Source organism: Hydra vulgaris, chromosome 02 (assembly GCF_038396675.1).
Source record: "Hydra vulgaris chromosome 02, alternate assembly HydraT2T_AEP".
NCBI classification, from domain to species: Eukaryota; Metazoa; Cnidaria; class Hydrozoa; order Anthoathecata; family Hydridae; genus Hydra; species Hydra vulgaris.
This window is the reverse complement of record NC_088921.1, coordinates 45,126,900-45,150,000: the sequence shown is the minus strand read 5'-3', so window position 1 is coordinate 45,150,000 and position 23,101 is coordinate 45,126,900. Positions and strand designations below refer to the sequence as shown.

At 29.6% G+C, this 23,101-nt stretch overlaps 1 protein-coding gene across 1 annotated transcript in view; it reads left to right on the top strand.

Annotated features, from left to right (window-relative positions):
* Positions 1-23,101, top strand: part of LOC100208289 (A disintegrin and metalloproteinase with thrombospondin motifs 6) — a 94,492-nt gene that overhangs the window by 30,811 nt on the left and 40,580 nt on the right. Inside the window, exons 6-11 of the mRNA XM_065791075.1 lie at positions 12,356-12,522; positions 14,776-14,862; positions 15,026-15,150; positions 16,929-16,972; positions 17,154-17,259; positions 19,126-19,278. Coding sequence (XP_065647147.1) covers positions 12,356-12,522; positions 14,776-14,862; positions 15,026-15,150; positions 16,929-16,972; positions 17,154-17,259; positions 19,126-19,278 — 682 coding nt within the window. The remainder of the gene's footprint in view (positions 1-12,355; positions 12,523-14,775; positions 14,863-15,025; positions 15,151-16,928; positions 16,973-17,153; positions 17,260-19,125; positions 19,279-23,101) is intronic.

Sequence of the window (23,101 nt, the reverse complement as noted above, 5' to 3'; positions counted from 1 at the left end):
AAGCAACATCTAATGATTTAGTTCACATCTGGAACAAGACCAGAATTCCAATGACTTATCAGCCCCAGCATGTGTTGATGAATATAGTTTAACTAAAAACAAGAAGAGCTATGGAGTCATAGGTTGCTAGAATGAATAGAAAGAGAGAAATCAATTTAGATTTATAGTTTGAAATTTCATACAAAGATGCAAATAAGCTAATTAAAATTAGTGAAGATATTTCTAAAAGACCAACAGATGCTTGTATGATGAAGATGGTTGGAGAAAATGTAAAATTATCTCAACAAAAAGAACTAGCAGCAGAGTGTTGACAAGCAGAACTAAAAAGAAAGCAGGATAAGGAAGAGAGGAGACAACACGCAAATGCTGTTCTTACACCTAACTGTAGCCACTTTAGCTATAGTGATCACTTTAGATCACTACCTAAAGTGATCACTAAGTGAAGTGAAGTATCTAAAATCACTATAGTGAAGTGAAGAAACAAGTAAGTGACATTGCTTGATCATAATGATGATGATGATTACAAAATGGAAATTCTGGTTTATTAAGAAACCATTAACCAAATCAAATGATGTTGAACGAAGTCATGAAAATAAAATGCTACTTCTAAATAAAATTTTGTCTTTTCTAGATGTTTCATCCTCACCTAATCAAATCAATTTATGATTTCATTAGGTTAATTTATGACAAAAAATTCAATGTTTTGGCAGCTGCAATTGCTAGAGCAAGTGGAGAGGACCTCTAAAGTACATCATTACCAACATCATTATTAACAGTCTACTTCAAACACATTATGCTCCATTCAACATCTGAAATCACATTTGACAGAAATTTATGTCAAGCGAGAATCCACCTATGGTTGTTCATTAGGATAGTAAAATGATGAGAGACAGCACCAGCTCTGAAGATTTAAAGTCCAATGTTGATAGAATTACTATTGACATGATTGGTTGTAATCTACTAGGTCTTGTAAAGATACCATCTGGCACTGGACTGGCACAAGCAAAAGCAACCTTCCAGTTACTGACTGGAAGGTTGCTTATGCTTGTGGACATATAAGACGTTGAAAATATGATATCATTATTATGTGTTTTGACACAACAGCAGTAAAACATGGGTTCCTAAAATGGTGTGTGCATCCGGCTATAGAAGTTGGTAATTTTTTTTATTATGGTGAAAAAAAGTTGTGATGTCAAAATAAAGGTTTTTGGGCAAAAATTCTATTAAGTAAGTAAATGTAATATATTTTTTATAAAAATTACTCCTAAATATTAGTAATTGGTTTAATGAACTGAAATCCAATTAGTAAAAACTAAAAGTGTGGTAATTTTATTATTCTAATGTTTGATGCAAAGATGTGTGTATAAAACAAATATTCCTCTATTATATATTAATACTGTTAAACGTGATTGTTCGGTAAAGTTACAAAGATAATGTTAAAACATATTTACAAAGAAGTTTATCTTGGAAACTCTTAAAAATGCAACTAATTGAATCAAAAATTAATTTATGTAATAACATCTTAAAAGTGACAGTCATTGGCTGCATTATTTTCTTTGTCTACTTTTTCCACATTTATACAGTTAATCCTGTGACATGTAGCACACAATGAAGTGTAGTGAACTTTCATCTTTCAACAGGAGCATCGATTCAAACATAAGTTACACCCACATGGAACCATCTTTAGGATATCCTCTGGACCTGCATTTTTTCTGTTGCTCTTGGTGAGTACATAAAGCCATTTAATCTTCAAATAAGCGGGTCAAGGTCATTGTCACTTGATGGTATACTCTTAATCCATTGTAATAGGTAGCTCAAGGAGAAGATGGAAGAACAGATAGGTCAATGTGAGCCTGATTAGAGTTTAACATTTCTTTGTACTTTTGTTTTTGTATTTATTGTAGTTTAATGTTGAGGAATGAAAGAAGTGAATTGATGCATTTCCAATCTCATCATTCAAACATGTAACACATTTTCAGTAATTCCTTTGCCAACAAGTCCTCCTTTGCCCTTTAAGGATTTCATTAATATCTGTTATTTTGACAAATTTGTCCGTATTCCAGACCAACTCTTTGAAGTGCACCTTACTGTATGTTTGCCATTGAGGAACTGTTTATATACTTCTGGGTAAGTGCATGCTATTTATGGTAATATAAATGTAACGATTTTTTAATAAATTATAATTTTGCAGTTCTTGATTACACCATTTATTTTTTTTGCTTTTTTTCAAATAACATAAATAAGTTCTTTTCAAGCTCAGTATTAACATTTTCATTATACATATTGGAGTTGCAGATTAATATAATTTCAGCTTTTTCTTTATTGCTCAATTCTATCTAAATTTCCTCCAGTAAAATAGATAAGATAGATGTTGCAGCAAACATATGGCCATGAACAGGGTGTCCCATTCCTGCAAAATTTTTGAATTACTAAACAAACTTTTAAATTTGGGTTAGGACTAAGAAAAAAATATTTACAAAGTATTTTTAAAAAATATAAAAATTTAAGGGTCAGCCACTTAGAAAAAATTATTTTTTACCAGTTTTTTTGAGTATTTTTGCTTAAAATGTTAACAGATATGTTCCTAAACGACTTCAACTTTTTATACAGTATTATTTAAAAATTTTCACACAGCAATATTTACAACTTTTCACACAGCATTTTCTCATTTATATTGTATAAAAAACTCAACTTAAATAATTAATAAGTAAGGGTGCTCCTGGTTTTAAGCATTTTAACTTCTGTTAATATAAGGTTGATACAATTAGCACTGTTTAAAAAAAAAAAATGAAATATTCATTAATTTTTTTTTTGTCCTTGAAGACAAGCTCGTTTGTGATGGTCCTCCACTATTTGAAGTAGTAGTTGAAGCTGTGTGGGGCCTTCTGCTTCTTCTCTGGGTTTTTTGAAGTTAATTATCTTATTTTTTGGAAAGTGACCTCCAAGATAATGAACTGTCAGTTCAATCAATTCTTGATAATCAGCCTGTGTTGCCTGATGATGAATAGGATAGTTCTTTTCTGGTTACTCAAATTTCGTTATATCTGTAGGCTCGGGAGAAATAGAATCCCAAATGTCTTGAAGCATTTTCAAAATTGGCTCAATAGTTCCGTTATGACTTCCATTATGACTATTCCGTTGACCGTTATTGACCATTATTGACATATATGACATATATGACCATTATTATATGGCTATTCCGTTGACCATTATTGACCATTATTGACATATATGACCATTATTCCGTTATGACTTCCATTAACTGCATCCCAGACGTGATGAATATGTAGTTTGTAAACATGATGGAGACAAGCTGTCCACAACAGTACATGACCTACTTCTTTCTTAACAAGTGCTGCACATCCAGCTTTCCATCCAGTGTTATTAGAAGTGATGTCAAAAACTAGGGCAGCCAAATTATATTTCTAGAATATTTTTGTTTGCATTGTTTGATGACTTATCCCAACCACTAGCCAGAATAGCAACATGCTCCTTATTTTTTCCTACATGCAAAAAATGTTTGTTTTTAAATATTTTAGTATTTTTCAATATTTGGATTTCCAAACACTTAAAACAGTAACAAGGTTCATAGCACTCAGGGAAAACCTGGAAAACCAGGGAAAAGTTTTTAAAATTCAGAAAATCAGGGAATACCTGAAAAAGTCAGGGAATTTTTCTTGAAAATCTTTAATATCAGGGAAAACTCGGGGAATATTTTTTATTTTAATATTTAGATTGAAGTTACTTTGCAGTATCCAGTTTTTGAATCTTTTTTAATATTGAAAGTTGCTCACTACAATGGTTTTATAACATTTATAATATATGTTTAGATAAATGGATTACTGTAGTAACTATATGTTTTGGGAACAAAGATTCACTTCAAAATAAATAGGGAAAAATATATACTTTCCACCACACAAACTAAGGGAAAAAATACTTAAAAATATAGAAAAATCAGGGAATTATCAGGGAAAACTCAGGGAAAATGGATTTCTAAAACTACCATGAACCCTGAGTAAGCAAGTAATAAATTAATCATCTATTAACAAGTAAGTGTCAAAACAAGTTTTGAATCCCAGTGATTGAATGGATGAAGAGGGTGCTTCTCCTGATATTTCTCCTTTATTTGGGCACCTTGTTTTTCTTGTTCTACCTTACGGTTACGGTGAACTTGTGATTGCAAGATTGGAAAATAATGTAATGAACCTTTGCAAACTTTGACAACTTTTGCTTCAACAGCCATTTGATTTCTTACCTAATCAGTCAGAGATTTTGTTAACATTGTAGGATCGATTTGAATAGCAACAGTTAACAATCTGGTTTTCCGTTTTTGCTGGAAGGGAGTGAAAACTTTGAACTCTGAGCTGATTGACATCATCACTTTTCTTGACAATTTCTTCTATTTCTTGATCACTTAGAGCTGTTTTCCTTCTTTTAGCTGTGCTGTGAGGATTGACTCGCTCATTCACTTAAATGAGGCATTCATTGCAATCCAACTTGTTCTTCTCTCACTGCACATGAGTTGCGTTGCAACCAATCATAGAACCAACCTAATTGGAGGTAAAAAATACAATAACGTAAAATGAAAACAATTACCTTAAGTAAACACCGTACAGAAACATGGTTAAAATAATGCATAAAATTATATGTGGATACTTCTGTTGGTTTAGTAAAAGCTCCCAATCCTCCTTCCAGATTGCAAGTCAAGATACACATAATATGTAATATGTGTCAGCTGCTGATATGTCACAGAGTTGATTCATTGATTTCAAAAACTGGGTTCATTTCTTATTGGGGCACTTCTTTCCCTTCTTTAATACACTTTGCCATTCATTAAAAACTCCAATGAAACACTAAATGCAATTGTTATCTAGCTTAACTGGTAAGTGAGCTCTTTACCAAATTTTTTGTAATTCAATCAATTTATCTTTAAAAATATTTTTTACCAACACTGTTATTTCACCACTTTTTTTTTTAAACATCTTTGCTTCCAACAAGGCTGCAAGCAACCACTAATTAGAGTTACTGAAAGAGAAAAGATGAAGATTGTAGAGCAAGATAACGATTGACAGACGACTTAAAGGATTGCAAATAATATGAATCAGGAAGGCAAGATGAAGGAAGCCAATTCCAAAGAGCTGATGCTCGAGGAAAAAAACTAGACAAATAAAAATTTTTGGAGCACTTAGGAACAGTCACAGAAAAAGGATGAGACTTAACTGAATGACGTGTAACATGAGTATGAATTTTAGTAGATGGCACAAGAGATGCTAGTTCTTTAGAGCAGTGCCTATTATAGTATTTGTAGAAAAGAGAAAGAGAAGCAACATTACGACGATGTGATAATGGTTGGAGGTTGGCTGCAAGAACAGGTCCAACAATGTTTACAATGCGTTTTTGCACCTTGTCAAAAAAAGAAAGGGCATCATTAAATGATCCAACCCAGATATGGCAACAGTATTCCATACAAGGCCGGATTTGAGATTTATAGAGATAGAGAATAGAATCCGAAGTAAGAAAGTGTCGAGCTAGATAAAGAGATGCAACCTTAGTAAATGCTAATTTTTGCAACGAATTTGATATATGGTTTCCAAGAAAGGTTGGAAGTAAGAGTTAATCCTAGAAGATGAAGAGTGGATGACTCATCGAGTACATCACCGTTCATAAATATAGGAAGATCTAAATTATTGCAATAATGATTGGCTGAAAAAAATTGAGTTTTATCTGTATTGAAGTTCACCAGCCACTGTGAGCCCCATGCTGTAGCAGAAGTGAGATCCTTTTCAAGCTCAAATGCCCCCTCCAAGCAATCAGAGAGTGTTGGCTTCTTATCGCGACAAGAACAAATGGTAGTATCATCAGCAAACAATGCCACCTTAGATGAGACAATATCTGGAAGATCATTAATGTAAATTAAAAAGAGTATAGGGTAAAGGACAGAACCTTGAGGAACCCCTGAAGTTACAGTATAAGAAGAAGAGTGCTGTCTATCTAAGACAACTTTTATACTACAATTGTAGAGGAAGGATTCAATAATCTTAAAGATGTTACCAGATACACCATAAGAAGAAAGCCTATGGAGGAGACCAGCATGCTGAACTTTATCAAAAGCTTTTGATATGTCAAGAGCGATGGCCTTAACCTCTCTAATGCATGGCCTTAACCTCTCTAATCCATAACCTTTATCTAATGCATGATAAATTTTATTACTGTTAGCAAATCAGCTGTAGAATGAGAAGATCGAAATCCATCTTGATGATCAGAATGAAAGTTATTAGATTCAAGATGGGAAATTAAGTGTTTGTTAATTAAAGATTCAAAAACCTTGCTTATGATAGGAGGAAGACTAATGGGACGGTAGTTAGATGAATCAGATCGCTCTCCAGAAATTTTGAAAATAGGGATAACAGATGCTGATTTCCAGCAGGCTGGAAAACAAGACTTTGATGAGCACTTATTGAATAGTTTTGAAAGTATAGATGACAGCTCCGGAGAACACTTCTGCAATACAATAACAGGTATGTTGTTGAGGCCACAAGCTATAGAAGAGTCTAAGCAGGAAATCACTTTAGATACAGAAGTTAGAGTGGTATGAATGTCAAGCAATGGATCAACCTGTTTTTTGGTTATATCAGGTAGAATGCAACTATTGGAATCAAGAGATGATATTGATGAAAAGTTCTTAGCAAACAATTTAACATTGTCTTTAGTTGAGGTGACAAAGTCTGAACCATACAAAAGAGGTGGAGTTCCAGAATTGCCCTTATTATTGATACTATTAAAGATTCTCCAGAAGTCATGAGAGCCTAATTTTTGTGATTAAATACAAAATTTCATGACCTGAGTATAGCAGGCTTTGGCATTAGACAAAAGATTTTTACAATGGTTTCTAGCAGTAATAAACAGACATCTGTTTTCTGGAGAATTAATTTGCTGATAGATATGGAAGTAATGGCTTCGATTGGCAATCGCAGCAGCACAGTGTGAGGAAAACCAAGGAGGAGAGTGAGGCTTGATCTGGAATGGTAAAGAGGGAACAAAAGATTCCATCCCAGCCTGAATCCACGAAAATATGTAAGAAGCACATTTGTCAACAGGAAGATGGAAGATGTTTACCCTAGGGCCATCACAAAGAAAATCATTGAAAGAGCCCTAGCCAGCTTTAAGGTAGTTGTAAGAGGTACAGTGATAGGGGGATTCAGATGATGAAGAAGAGTGATATAATAGTTTTAGAGAAATCAAACTGTGGTCAGAAGCACCTGTAGTCTTGAGATGAAGAAGAGAGCGATATAGAACAAAGAGAAAGGCAATAGAGTGAAGTGGTGCTAAACAAAAGCACATAAAAGAATAGTCTGTGGGTTCAAACCTAGTTTCACGACAAATAGGTGAATTCTTACGAATGTAAATGCCCAGGCCAACACTAAGATCACAAGATGAGACAGCTGAACTCAAATTAGTCTCACAAAGAGCAAGTAGATCTGGTGAACTTTGCAAGACATGACTCAACAGAAGAAAAGTGACTTCGAAGACCACGAATATTAGTGAATGATAGGTTTAGAGAACTTGGTGATGATGATGGTTTTTTGTGTTTTATAGTTTTTGGTATTTTATTCATTTTTAAATCTGTTAAAGAACTTGACTCAAAGCATAGATAGTATTCAGTACAGTGTTTAATAGTCCAAGCAATTGACTCCAAATGTGGCCTCCGCAATGCACACCAAAAGTACAAACAGGGACACCATCGATGCGCAACATGGCACTGTTAATACTTTGATATTTTTCAGCTGTTGATGGAATCAGCCTCTCTGAGAGCTACCACAGAGTTCGGCAAACCTGACTACCAGCCGGCCTCAGAACCATAAAACTGAGTTTTAGAGTTGTACCCTCATTAGGAGATAATAGAATGAGTTGCCTAGTCATAAACAGAGACACAAGCAAAACCCATGCATTGAGTCAAGAAGATCCAGCATTCAACATCCTAAACCGGAAACAATGTATAAAATGTTTTTAACAATGTTAAAAATAAATCTGCACCAGCCTAATAGATGAAGAAAGAGTGCGAGGCTGGTCAACAGATATAATATTTTTACCCCTTAAGTCTTTGCCAAGGAGGTCTTCTACAAAACAGTAGGCATATGCATTTAACATCTGGCTAAAATGAGTATTTTTATTAAGACACCATCTCTAGCCTTTACTCAACCAAGAGCCCTAACGCAAGGGGTGTTTTAAGTAAGAGTTGGCATCTCCTAGCCTTTGCCTAAATAGGGGTATCCTACAAGGCAGTAGGACATGAAGCAGATTGTACTGGGTTACATGTTACCAGTAGCAGGATAACCTGACTTGATTTAGGTAGGTAGGTAAGGTAAATAGAGGTATCTTTTGAGCAAGGCAATTTTAAGGGGAAGTTTTATACAGACACTTAAACTTTTTTCTAGTTCAAATCCAATAAAGTAATCTTGATGATGTTTCGTGTGGATCTTGCTTTTTCCACTCAATGATTTTTATCATTTATACTAGGTTTCTGTAGTTTACAATAATGTAGATCTATTTTTGTGGTTACCACAGAAAGAACACAGTACAAGCAGCAGCAGAAGCATGTAACTGAGTTACTAACTAATTGAGATACCGTTTAACAAAATCTGGTGCGAATTACTTTACTGAATGTAAAAAAAGCAACTTTTTTAAGCCTAGCAATTACAAAAACCTTAATTGCTTGTGTGTTAATTATATAAAACTCAAATTCTAATCTCCTTGGAACTCTATTTAAAAAATATTTCCTTACCTTAATTCGCATATTAAACTTACTGCAAACACAAAAAGTTTAAAGTAAATAAAACATTTAAAACACTAGTTTATCAAAACCACTATTTAAACAAATTATATTAGTGATTATGTCCAAATCTTATTATTTAATAATACTAATATTGAATCTAAATAATAATAATGTTAATATTAAAATGTTAAAAATTTTAAAAAATTTTAAAAATGATAAAAACTTACTGCAACAACAAAACACTTAAAACAAACAACTTAAACTTGCAAAATTATGTATTGACCACACTGCTAAAGAAACAACATAAAAATAAATTTTCCTTATACTGAGTGTCCAGTTTAGATGCACCATCGTTTTAGAATAATTGTTTAAAATAAGACAATACGTTTTTATTATATATAATGTTTTATAAATACATTTTTAGATTGTCCCAAATTAAAGCCTTTAGGGATAGTAATTACTTTCTGGTGTTGCCAAATTACAAAACCACTTGATTATTTAACTTGGGGGGACCCTTAAATTAATTTTTTTTACAGTATAAATTTTTTATACAGTATTAAATTAATTTTTATTTTAAGTTTTTACAGAATATATTTGTTAAAATTTAAAACAAAAATACTCAAAAAAGACAGTATAAAAGGATTTGCTCAATTTTTTCTAAGTGGGGGAAGCCTTAAATTTTTTAATTTTTTAAAAATGCTTGATAAATATTATTTTTTTCTTAGTCTAAACCTCAATTTAAAAGTTGGTGTGGTAATTGTATATACTTTAACATATTTTCATTTTCATTGAGCAACATTAAAATATTATCCAAAATAATTTTTATCAGTTGTGAACACTTCTCACAATTAGTATAATTTAATTTATAAGAAGTATAATTTTAATTCTATAAGAATTTAATTTATAAGAAGTATAATTTTAATTCTATAAGAATTTATAAGAAGTTTTTATAATATGCAGTAGTATTATCTGTTCTTTTGGAATTTTTATATATAAGAAGTAATTTAAATAAAAAGACTCTTCCAGTACTGCATTTTTAATCTAGCACAAAATAATATGCAAAAATTTGCGTGTATATGTCATTACCCTTATAACATTGGTTAATTATTACCCTCAAATGGTTACAATTGGTTACAAGTTGAGCTTCCACAGATTTCAATACTGGTACTAAATAAAATCTTTCCATTACCGAAACTGTTTTAGAACGGGTTTTTTACGGTTTTTAAAATTTTAATAATTCAAGTTTAATAAAGATAATTTTTTGTTTTTAAGTTTTGTAAATGACAAAATATAGAAGTTATTTTTGTTATGCTGTTTGCAAACGATAAGTTTGTTAAATTTTTTAAATTAAATATATATATGTGTGTATGTATATATATTACTTAGTATTGTAACTATTGCAACACCACGATTCTCCTTTGACAGTTAATATAATTCTTTGCAAACAAGTGTTAACGATTGCAACATTACAATTCCCTTGGATATTATTTCCGCACAAAAAAGTTCATAAATAAGTGTAAATAACAGCCATAGCGCTAAACTTAAGAAAAGTTTATATATGAGAAACAACAAGTTGTTTAGCATTTAAGGATTATATATTTAATTATAATCAATTTTTTTTAATAAATAGTTTACACATGCCAATATTATTTTCTTTTTAATACCAACAACCAAAAACATTACAGTTATTTGATACATACTGCCATACATACATATGTGTGCTTTTCTTTAAAATAATTATTTTTTAGTACTAAATATTATCAAAACTAATACAAAAAAATATACAACTAAATATAAACTGATACAAAAAAATTTTGTTAACATGCTATTGCTATACTTACTATAAATGCATATGTGTGTAATTAGTAAGTAATGGAATTTTATTTTTGTTACATTTAATTTTTATTTTACTTAATTTTTTATATATATAACAAATAAAATTCAAGTACCAAAAATCAACATGCCAAAACAAAGCTCTTTTGTCTAAAAGTATTTCATAAAATTATATGATTCAGTTAGTGAAGCAAAATGTACTATGTGCAATTCTTTTATAAAATGTAAAGGTTGGACCACATCTGGTCTGATTACCCATATGAGAACTATTCATAGTACTTTTATACTACGATTAATAAGGAAAGATTCAATAATCTTAAAAATTGCTTGATACACAGTAAGGAGAGAGCTTATGGAGAGGGCCAGCATGCCTTTATTAAAGGCTTTAGAAATACTGAGAGCGATAGCCCTAACCTCTCTACATCTATATAATACACAATAAAACTTTTCAGTAATTACCATTAACAAATCAGCAGTAAAACAAGAAGATCAAAATCCATATTGATTATCAGAAAGTAAGTTATTAGATTCAAGATAAGAAAAGTGCTTGTTAATTTAAGACTCAAAAACCTTCCTTGTAATAGTAAGACAACTACAAGGGCGATAGTTAGACAAGTCAGATGGCTCTCCAGATTTTTTAAAAATAACAAATGCCGCTTTCCACCAGGCTGAAAAACTAGACTCTGATGTGCACTTGTTAAATAGTTTTAAAACAATAGATGATAACTTGGGAGAACACTTCTGCAAGACTGTAACAAGTATGTTATCCAGACCACAAGCTGTAGAATAGTCTAAGCAGGAAATCACTTTAGATACAGAAGCTGGAGTGATGTGAATGTCTAGCAATGGATTTTTTTGTCTATTTCATTGATACAAACATAAAAAAAATAAATTTAAAATCTATATCTGTTAAACTTTAATGTTAGAAAAACTGGTTATGTTTATAATAGTGTTGAATATGTTTATATTTAGTTATGAAAAACTCTATCTCTATTAAACTTTTGTGTGTGGCGTATAGATTTATCTATTTCGCTGTAATAAATAAATGTATATAGATATGTTATATATACAGGGGCTATTCTAGACTGTCTTTGACAGCGCCAACCATAATTGAGCACCGCCCAAATTAAAAATTGAGGACTTTTTTTTTTTTACTATTTTTACAACAAATATAGTTTTTTCACAAAAAAACGCCAATTTTTAACAATATTACTGCTAAATTTTGTTAGGATGGGGGTCACTACAGCCCAAATTTTTTTCCTAGAATAGCCCCTGTGTATATATATATATATATATATATATATATATATATATATATATATATATATATATATATATATATATATATATATATATATATATATATATATATATATATATATACATATACATATATATATATATATATATATATATATATATATATATATATATATATATATATATATATATATATATATATATATGTTATTCATATATTTATATATACACATAAATATAAGTATTTATAAATATATGTTTGCAGGTTTTCACTGAAAACTGGTAAGCAAAGTTTTCCTATAAAAATAAATGGAGTTATTGCATTTAAAGTCAATTTTATCAGTTTATTCAATAATACTTTTGACACTGGATAACCTCATAGTTATGGCACCTTAACTTTTTAAATATATAAATATGTATATACTTTTATAATGCAATAAAATTTTTGTTTTCTTTTGTAAATAAATGTTTATGTATTATTTTTTATAGGAGATCCACTTGTTCGTATTGATCGGTCTTCTGATGACTCCACAAATTTTGTTAAATCTGATAATACTGAGAGATACATTGAAACATTGGTTGTTGTTGACCAAAAAATGGTCAACTACCATGGGGAAGATGCTGCAACTCAATTTGCTCTTGTAGTTCTTAACATTGTAAGTGAATTTTTGAAATATGTTTCAAATAACAAAATACAAAGTTTATAAAATCTATACTATTTATTTGTTGTTCCTATGCCCTTAGATGTTCACTGTTTTAACATGTTTTGCCAGTTTTAAGTTTTAAAATGCCAACCTTAATCCAGGCAGCTTTCCTAATAAAAAAGAAAAAAAAAGAATTTTTCTTCCCAAATATAAATAAAAAAGCAATTTAAAAAAAAAAATGTTCTTTATATCTTAGATGATAAAGAACATTTTTTTTTTTAAATTGCTTTTTTTTAATTCTAACTCTTAGATGAGCCATGAAGCCTTCACCAGTGGTTATTTCAGTATGACATCATCGATGGTGTTCTATCATAGATTCACATGATATAACAGAGGCAAATTTTCTTTGATCATCAATTATTTGTTTAAAAGATCTTTTTGCATTTGCATGTGCAAAACATCTTCACACCTTTAGAAAATTCTTCTTACATAATAACTTAAACAATTATTAAAACTTATGAGGCACGAAGTACTTAGAATAAGAATTTTACTGTAAGTTTCTTAAAATCTGGCTTCAAGCTTGCCGTTAGTGCTCTAAATAACTCTGACAAATGCTTACTTATTAGATTTTATACTTATTTGTTTTAGCTCTTCCTAAATAAAGTTAGTGTTTTATGTAGCATGAGAATATTTTGACCTTCTTGGAGATTCTTTAAATATTTCTACTTCAAATTGAGATATATCTTCAGGCATTTTTTACTAATTAAAGGCCAATCGCAAAACATCATTACAACAAAGTAAAATAACAGGTCACTTAGTACATCAACAAGATCTAATTCATTAATATAATTTTTGTTATGTTTGATGCAGGTAGTTTGCAGTGTTTGAACTAGACTGAGCAATGAAAGCCCACAGAGAAATATGGAACATTTCCATTGAAAATTTTTTTTATATAAAAGAGAATAAATAATAAAAACAAAGAAAAGCAAAAAGATATTCAGAATAAACACAGATTTATTTTAAGTAGAAAAAACTTATATAAAAATCAAAGCCAACAGTAAATATATTGTTAAAGTATACCTAAAACAAAAAAGGACACATAATTAACCATAAATTCTCATTAAATACAAAAGTTTAACTTACTTTAAAACAAATATATATGTGCATAAATATATCAATATTTAAAATGAATAAATATAAAATGATAGGAGGTTTTAAGATAAAGAAAAAACATTATTGCTTTTGTGTAATTATAATTTATGTAGTGGTGGTAATAAACTTTTCCTCAGAATCGCATTTATTGTTAGCGGCGTTTCGAAGAGGCTCAGTACCTTTACCTAGTTTATTCTGTGAGATTATTAGATTCAAGATAAGAGAAGTGCTTGTTAATTTAAGACTCAAAAACCTTCCTTGTAATAGTAAGACAACTAAAAGGGCGATAGTTAGACAAGTCAGATGGCTCTCCAGATTTTTTAAAAATAAGAGATGCCGCTTTCCAGCAGGCTGGAAAACTAGACTCTGATGTGCACTTGTTAAATAGTTTTGAAACAATAGATGATAACTCGGGAGAACACTTCTGCAAGACTTTAACAGGTATGTTATCCAGACTACAAGCTGTAGAATAGTCTAAGCAGGAAATCACTTAAGTTTATTCCGTGAGATAAACACCAGTTATGCTTTACCCCTCGATTTACGCCAACTCCATACTGCAGTAAAAAAGAACTTCACTGCAAACAGCCAAAACCCTGACTTTACTCAAATTTGTAAAGCACTAATATTTTTGAAGAAATAATATTTATAGTGAGAATTGTGATTTAAATACCAAATAATATAACAAATTTAAAAAAAAATTATATATATATATATATGTATATATATATATATATATATATATATATATATATATATATATATATATATATATATATATAAATATATATATATATATATACACACACACACACATATATATACACACACACACATATATATACACATACACACATATATATACACATACACACACACACACACACACATACACACACACACACACACACACACACACACACACACACACACACACACATATATATATATATATATATATTTATATATATATATATATATATATATATATATATATATATATATATATATATATATATATATATATATATATATATATATATATATGTATGTATATATATACTTACAGTTTTTATATATATTTGCAGTTGTTATATTTCAAAGATTTTGTTTTAGGTTTCAAGCTTGTTGCGAGATGGTAGTATTGGTTCTAATCTAATAATACTTGTTGTTGTGAAACTAGAGTTGCACACAGTTGATATTGTATGTTATTTTAAGTTTTCAAAAGTTTTAGTGATTAAATAAAACTTGTTGTTTTTGAAATATGTTTTTGAGGAAAAAAAAAAGTTGATATTTTTTGCTTATACAATTTTATTTATTTATTTGTATTTATTTTTTACAATGAACTTTTTCGTTTGTTATTAAGCCTGGTCTGGTTATTAATCATCATGCAAGAAACACCTTAGAAAGTTTTGGAACTTGGGCAGCTAGAGCTAGTGATCAAGATGATCGTTCTGATGATCACTTTGATTACGCAGTCTTAATGACTAGGTTAAAATTTCGTTTACTTTAAAATTTCTTTCAGATAAATAGCTTTTTTAGGTCTAATGCATCTTTTTATGCCTTAGTGTCATCTCAATCTCCCATTGCATTGTGCTATGCTTTTAATAAACATGTGTAGTGTAGTGCTATGCTTTTAATAAAAATTTAAATTACTTTTATCAGTAGAAAACTGTTGATAAATTTATTAAATGTTTTTGTGATTTTATGTAATTCAGCGTTAAATGCTGATATTAGATAACTTTATTAATCTTTTCAGATGATGTCATGAAATTCAGAACTAAATGCTAATATTATATAACTTTATTAATCTCTTCAGATGACATCATGAAATTCAGAATTAAATGCTGAGATTAGATAACTTTGTTAATGTCTTCAGATAAATAATACAATGCTAGAATATTAATTATTTATTCCTTTTGCTAATTGATTATGTTTTTTGGAAACAAATAAAGTTAATAAGAATAATTACATCAATTAATGGATTTTAGTGAGGGCAAGTACTATAAAAGAAATTTATGTTTTAAATTTATATAAGAAATTTATTACAACCAGCTGAACTTTTAAATGTTAAACATTTAAATTAGAAAAAAACATTTAAATTAGAAAAAAAGTGCATCAAAAATGTCAAAATTATGTTGATTTAATAAATAATTACACTTTTAAAACAATTAAATTTATTTAAACTAAGAAAATAGTACAGAAAAAGTGGAGGAGTTACCTAAATATTTGCTAAGATCTTTTAACATAGTGGTGTAGTAGTAGAAGAGTTTTCCAAGTTTAATCCCTACCACGTACCTGGTTCTATGTTCGTATCAAGCTTAACTTGTTTCTTCACTCAGCGGCCTTATTTGTCAAAGTTTGTGTTTTGAAGTTATAGAGTTAAGAGAGGGTTGTAAACACAATTAAAGTAGCCTCCTTGACTGTAGTGGACATATCAGCCTTAGGTTGGTGAATTAACAACAACAACAAAAATTATATCTACAATAGTTATCTACAATAGCTAAATAGATATCTACAATAGTTAGTTTCACTTTAATTACATACTATATGTGGTTACAAATACAATTGTACTATCCATTTGACAGTTAAAGAGAATTTTTGAAGAACATTATTTGTGAACATGTGATCACTCATGTTCAAGAAAATAATAGTTTCTTTAATAGTAAGACATCTGCTGCAATAAATACTTTCACACTTAGCTTTAGTAAGACATATGTCTATCTGTAGCTTGATTGGATTTTGAATAGTTTGAGTTTTGTTGATGCATGCAAAAGGTGAAATGAGGTTTACTTTTTTAACAATTCAACCCTGAAAAGAAATTTGCCCCTAAAATAAACCATTAGCACATCCTTAAAATGAAACATTACCAAGACCCTTAAAAAAGCATTACCACGCCCCTAGAATAAAATATTACCATGCCTCTAAAGTAAAACATATTCATGTCTCTTAAACAAAACATTACACTTAAAAACACACTTAAAATAAAACACACTTAAAATAAAATAAAACAAAACACACTTAAAATAAAACAAAACACACTTAAAATAAAAGATTACTATGCCCCTAAAACAAAGCATTACCACGCCCCTAAAATAAAGCATTACCACGCCTCTAAAATAAAATTTTCCCACGCCCCTAAATAAAAATTTAGTGCAATACAATGTATCAAATATATCATTTTATGTTTTTATAATGATGTTTTTTTTTCTAATTGCTAATAGTTTTCCTATTACTATAACTACTACTACTATTGTAATCTATTTTAGATATAACGTATGTGCAGATGATCGTCAACCATGTGACATACTAGGTCTATATTGAGTTTTTATTTATTTATTATTTTAACTAATAAATATAGTTTTAGAAATAAATGCAAGTAAACATAATTAATATATATATATATATATATATATATATATATATATATATATATATATATATATATATATATATATATATATATATATATATAATAAAAATAAAAATTTAAGGATTAACACAAGTTGGTGGGATGTGCAACTGGCCATACTCAGCATCTATCAATGAGGATAATGGACTGCCACTAGCATACACTATAACTCACAACATTGGTCATAGGTATTTATTAGTTTTTTTTAGTCCAAATTACCAGCATGCTAATATATAAAAAAAAATAGTTGTGCTAATTTTTATGTTTTCATTCTATAAGATCCATTCTATTGGTTTCATTCTATTGCTTTTAAAAGTATTTTAAACATTCTAAAACATTTTAGTTTGTTTTTTCTTTTTAAGTTTAATTTTTCTAATATCATTTAGTGCTTGTTTTAATAGAGATAAATAGGCAAAATTGAAAAAAAGGCTCCAGAATATTCTTTGAGATCAGCGATTACTAAAAATTCAACATTAAATCAAAGTTCAGTTTAAACAATAGTTAGTGTACACCTTTAGTTAATCAGGTAGCAATGAACATATGTTAATCTATTGATCCAAAAAGCAATAAGCATATATTAATCTATTGATCAGACAAGTAATGAACATATGTTAATCTATTTGTTTTTGCAAAGTTTTTAGTTTGATAATTTTATTAAGTTCTTAATAAAATAACCAAACTTAAAAACTGTGTTAAGTTTAGGAGGCTGCAATACAAGCTTGTTACACAAGGTTAAGGAGGCTGCTATACAAGCATCTTACACAAGGTTGTTACACAAGGTCAATATTTGTTCAAATGAAAAGTTTACATTTACAACACACTATTTAGTTTTTATCTCTCATCTTGTACATTTTTCAAGTGCGATAAAATATAAGTATAATTTTTACTGAATTATACCAATTAAATGTTCAAGAAATAATTTAAAGAAAGATTATTCAAAGTATAAAAATATTTTTATCCATAATGCACTTTTACCTCAATATGTTAACGTACCAGTATTAAGGAACATTTTTTTTATATAAATTAAATTTCTATATAAATTGTGAGATTAGGTTGTTAAAATATATATACATTTCAAAAGTAAAAAATTTAAGTTTTAAATAAGTATTTAATAATTTAGTTATTGTGATCATTGATTTTATGAGATACCTATCACTTTTAACAAAACTAATTAAATAACAATTTAAACAAAAACAATAAAAAAAACAGCAGGTTAATTTAAAAAAAATAAAATGAAAGTGCTAAACAGCTCATTTATTAAATAACTTCATTCAAATCATTTGTCGCAATACTATAGAAAAAAGTATGGCACCTACATACAGTTTTTAAAATAGGTTTTTTTTGTTTGTTTATAAAACATACTATTATTGAAGTTTGAACACTTCAATTATTTGAACTTTAATCTGAATCATTCTATGATTAAACAGACTAAAAACTGGTTAAAACTGGTTAAACTGGTTGAGAATTGGTTGAGTGATTGAAATTTACAGAATTTTATTTTAAAGTAAGCTTAAGATCATTGCATTGTAAATTGAAAAATATTGATAAGCAATAAAAATAAAAGTTAATGATTATTAAGATAATTAATGAGCAATAAAAATAAAAAAATTTGGTTTAGCATATTTCTTCTTCATAAGGCCTATGAAAACCAAAATATAAAAGACCTATGTGGGATTCTTGCATATCATGCAGGTTCAGCAAGCCCATGTTTTATCCTGATGAATAACAACACTTGCTGAGCCCTGTAATTTAGTTATTCTTAGATTATCTTTCCTTATGAACTTTAATGGAAACCATACAGTAGTGTTCAAAAATTTGTGGACAGGGTAAAAAAAACTTTTACATCTACAAGGCAAAAGTTTTTTTTTGCTTGCACTCTATTATTTTTTGCTTGCACCATTGTTAAAAAAAATAATAGAGTGCAAAGAAATTGTTAAAAAAATAAAGGTAACTGTAATAATGAAAATAAACTCTTTAAAAATCATAAATGTTCTGAAATTGATTCTTGAGTTTAATTAATTCTTTCAATTTCTACCATTTATTTAACACTTTAGTTTAGGTATGAATCATGATGGTGATGAAAGTTCATTTATATGTCCAGATAATACTTTTTTAATGAGTTCTTTGTCGACCCCTATACAAGAATGGAAAAGTTCACACTCTCTTTGGTCGAGGTGCAGCAGGAACTACTTAAAAAACTTTTTAAAGTAATGTTTGATTATATATCTTTATTTATTCATTATCATGTATATATATATATATATATATATATATATATATATATATATATATATATATATATATATATATATATATATATATATATATATGTATAGCTCAATATACAGGTACTACATAGCCTGCAGGCTACCCGCCCACTCCATAGCTATGACATAACATGCTTTAACCTGTTATATAGCTATTACATAGCCTGTGTCCCACAAAATGGCTACTACATAAGTATTTAGCTCATATTTCAAAACAACCTGCCACATGCCAACCAATAAAAAAAAAAAAAAAAAAAAAAGTCGCAAAAGTAAAAAAAATTTTTGAAGTTTTTCAAAAGTTATTTAGTTTTTAGTATTAGTATTTCAAATTCAGTCAAAAGTTAATTTCAGTCAAAAGTTATCCGCATTAATTTAAATTCAAGGATAGCCTGTGCAATTGCAATGAAGAATTAGTCCAAGTTTTGATTTGGCTGTAATTAATTTTTTTTTTTTTTTACAATATAACTACTACATAACCCGCTACATAGCTTTTAAATAGCCCAATATATATGTACTACATAGTGCGCGGGGTACCCATTCACTACCTGCCTTTTATGCAAATGCTGCAACATAACCTGTTATATACCTATTACATAACCTGTTATATAGCTACTACACAGCCCACTACTACACAACCCACTGTATATATATATATATATATATATATATATATATATATATATATATATATATATATATATATATATATATATACATATATATATATATATATATACATATATATATATATATATATATATATATATATATATATATATATATATATATATATATGTATATATATATATATATATATATATATATATATATATATATATATACATATATATATATATATATATATATACACAGTATTGGACAAAACATTTGCAACCAACATCGAATAATGATAAAAAGTGTTCCTAATTTTACATGTCTTAAAAACGAAACGAACTATACTACCACAGCAAACAGTTCAGGAGTCTGGAGTCATAGCATGCCATGACATGAGCAATCAGCTGACAAGTGACAGCACACAGGCAGAATTTCGTTGACAAGTGCCATTTTGCAGCGAACAAAACAAGTGCAACTTTTTTTTTGGTTTGTTTCATTTTGTTAAGTCTGGTCCGTGTCAACGTCACGGAAGTTTTTTGATAATTAAAGTATCCAAAAGTTTCCAGATGTTTCCAGAAACATGCAGAAGCTTCCAGAAGTTTCCAGAAGAAGCATCTGGAAGCATCCAGTAGCATCCAGAAAAATCCAGAAACATTCAGAAGCATCCAGACGCATCTGAAGCTTCCAGAAGCATCGAAAAGAAGCATCTAGAATCTTCCAGAACAGGTTCACACATGTTTATTTTACTATATAAGAGACATGTAAATCTAAGTGTAATTCAGTCAGTATATGGAAGTCAATCAGTCAGTATTATCAAGACAGTTTATCGAAGTGAGTTTTATCAAAGTGTTTTATCGAAGAGCATCAATACAAGAAGTGAAATACAACAAGTGTTTCATTACATCAATACAGTCCACATCCAACCAAGACGTTGTGTTCCACAGAGCATTATTGTATCATCACAAGGTAAATGTAACACGGTAAGCCTTGAGAAGCGTGATTATTTATTTTTATTGTTTTTATGACTTCAAGTGCAGAAATGGCTCCCGACAGTCTTATATTGGAACTAAGAAAGAAAATTATTGGCGATTACGTAAGTGGAATGTCACAATAAAGTATTTGTGATAAATATCGCGTGAATAAATGGACCGTATCAAGACTATGTTCCAAATATCGTTCTATGGGGAAGTTGGCAGCAGATAACAAAGGTGGAAGACCGCGTTCCACCACTTTTAGAGAGGATTCTATGATCGTCAGATCCGTCAAAAAGGATCCCTGGATATCATCAGTCGAGATACAAAAACAATTAGAGCTGCCTGTATCGGACCGAACAATCAGACGACGTCTGATTGTTCGGTCCGGTTGAAGCCGGATTGTTTTCTCGACGCCCTGCAAAGAAACCGCTGATTTCACTAAAAAACCAGAAGAAAAGACTCCTGTTTGCTACATCTCATATTGACTGGAATGTGCAGAAATGGCGAACTGTCCTGTTCAGTGATGAATCGAAGTTTAACATCATTGGGAGCGATGGCATTTGCCGTGTACGTCGACCGGCCGGAAAACGCCTCGATTTACGTTACTGCCATAAGACCGTGAAGCATGGTGGAGTCAATGTATTGGTCTGGGGGTGTTTTTCTGCTAACGGTCTAGGTCCAATACATCGAAACGATGGAATAATGGACCGTTTTATGTATAAAAATATCCTGAAAGATGTTATGTTACCTCAAGCTGAATGGAATATGCCAATAAAATGGGTTTTTCAGCAAGACAATGATCGGAAACACACTGCAAAAGTAGTCAAGCAATAGTTTCAAGACAACCACCAATCGGTGATGGATTGGCCGCCTCAATCTCCGGATCTCAACCCTATCGAGAACCTGTGGGAGATCGTCAACCGCAGAATTAATCGTGAAGGTGTTCGTAATAAGGATCAACTGTTTGAACAAATCCAAAAGGCCTGGGCAGCGATTCCACAAAGTTTCATTGATCACCTGATCGAATCTATGCCTCGAAGATGTAAGGCTGTGATCGACAACAAAGGATTTGCCACGAAATATTTATAGCGAAATACAGCTTGGTCAACATTTTGTTGAGTTGCACTTGTTTTGTCCAGAAGGAAATCAACTGTTTTTAATACTTTTTATTAATTTATTATTTTTCGTGTACAAATAATGACCTTTGTGATGAATAAAACTTGAAGAACTTTGTCTCTAAATAGTTACATAGTTATTTCTCTAAATTGAAAAAATGCAGCACTTTTATATAAAGAAACTAAATTAGCATTATTTGGTTGCACTCGTTTTGTCCGATACTGTATATATATGTATATATATATATATATATATATATATATATATATATATATATATATATATATATATATATATATATACACACATATATATACAGTATGCAAAAAAAATAATCGTGCACTTAAAAAAAGTCGCAATTTTAAAGATTGCATCAAAAAAATGAGTTGATCATTAAAATATTTAAATTTTTTTTTAAATATCTTATCAAGTATTGTTTTAAGAAGTTATTTGTGTATTGGTGAATTAATTGCTTTAACCTGTTGAATTTTACACAATTGATCTAATGATGCATAAAATTGACTGCAAAAAAATAATCACACAGCTCAAAAATAATGTCAAATTGATCAAACTTCATGATAATTAGTATTGAGTAGGGCCTCCTTTGGCCTTGATGGTCTCAGCTAGACAATTTGGCATTGAGTTGACCAAAATTTGAGTCTCTTTTGTTGTTATATTATCCCATGTGCTCATTATAGCTTCTTTCAAGTCGTCTTTGTGTCTAAATGCTTAGCCACCAATTTTTCTATCCAAAATATACCACAAATTTTCTATAGGATTCAAGTCCGGACTTTTAGGCCATTCTTAAACATTGATGTTATTTGTGTCAAAGTATACCCTCATTTTCTTATGGTATGTTTTGGATCATTATCCTGCTGTAGTTTAAAATTGTCTCCTATTCTCAACTTTTTAGTAGATGGTCACAAGTTGGCTTTGAGAATTTCACAATACATTGTAGCATCCATTTTTTCCATCAATAAATGTCAATTTCCCCACTCCTTTCCAACTCATACTACCCCAAACCATCACATTTCCTCCTCCATGCTTTACACTACCTC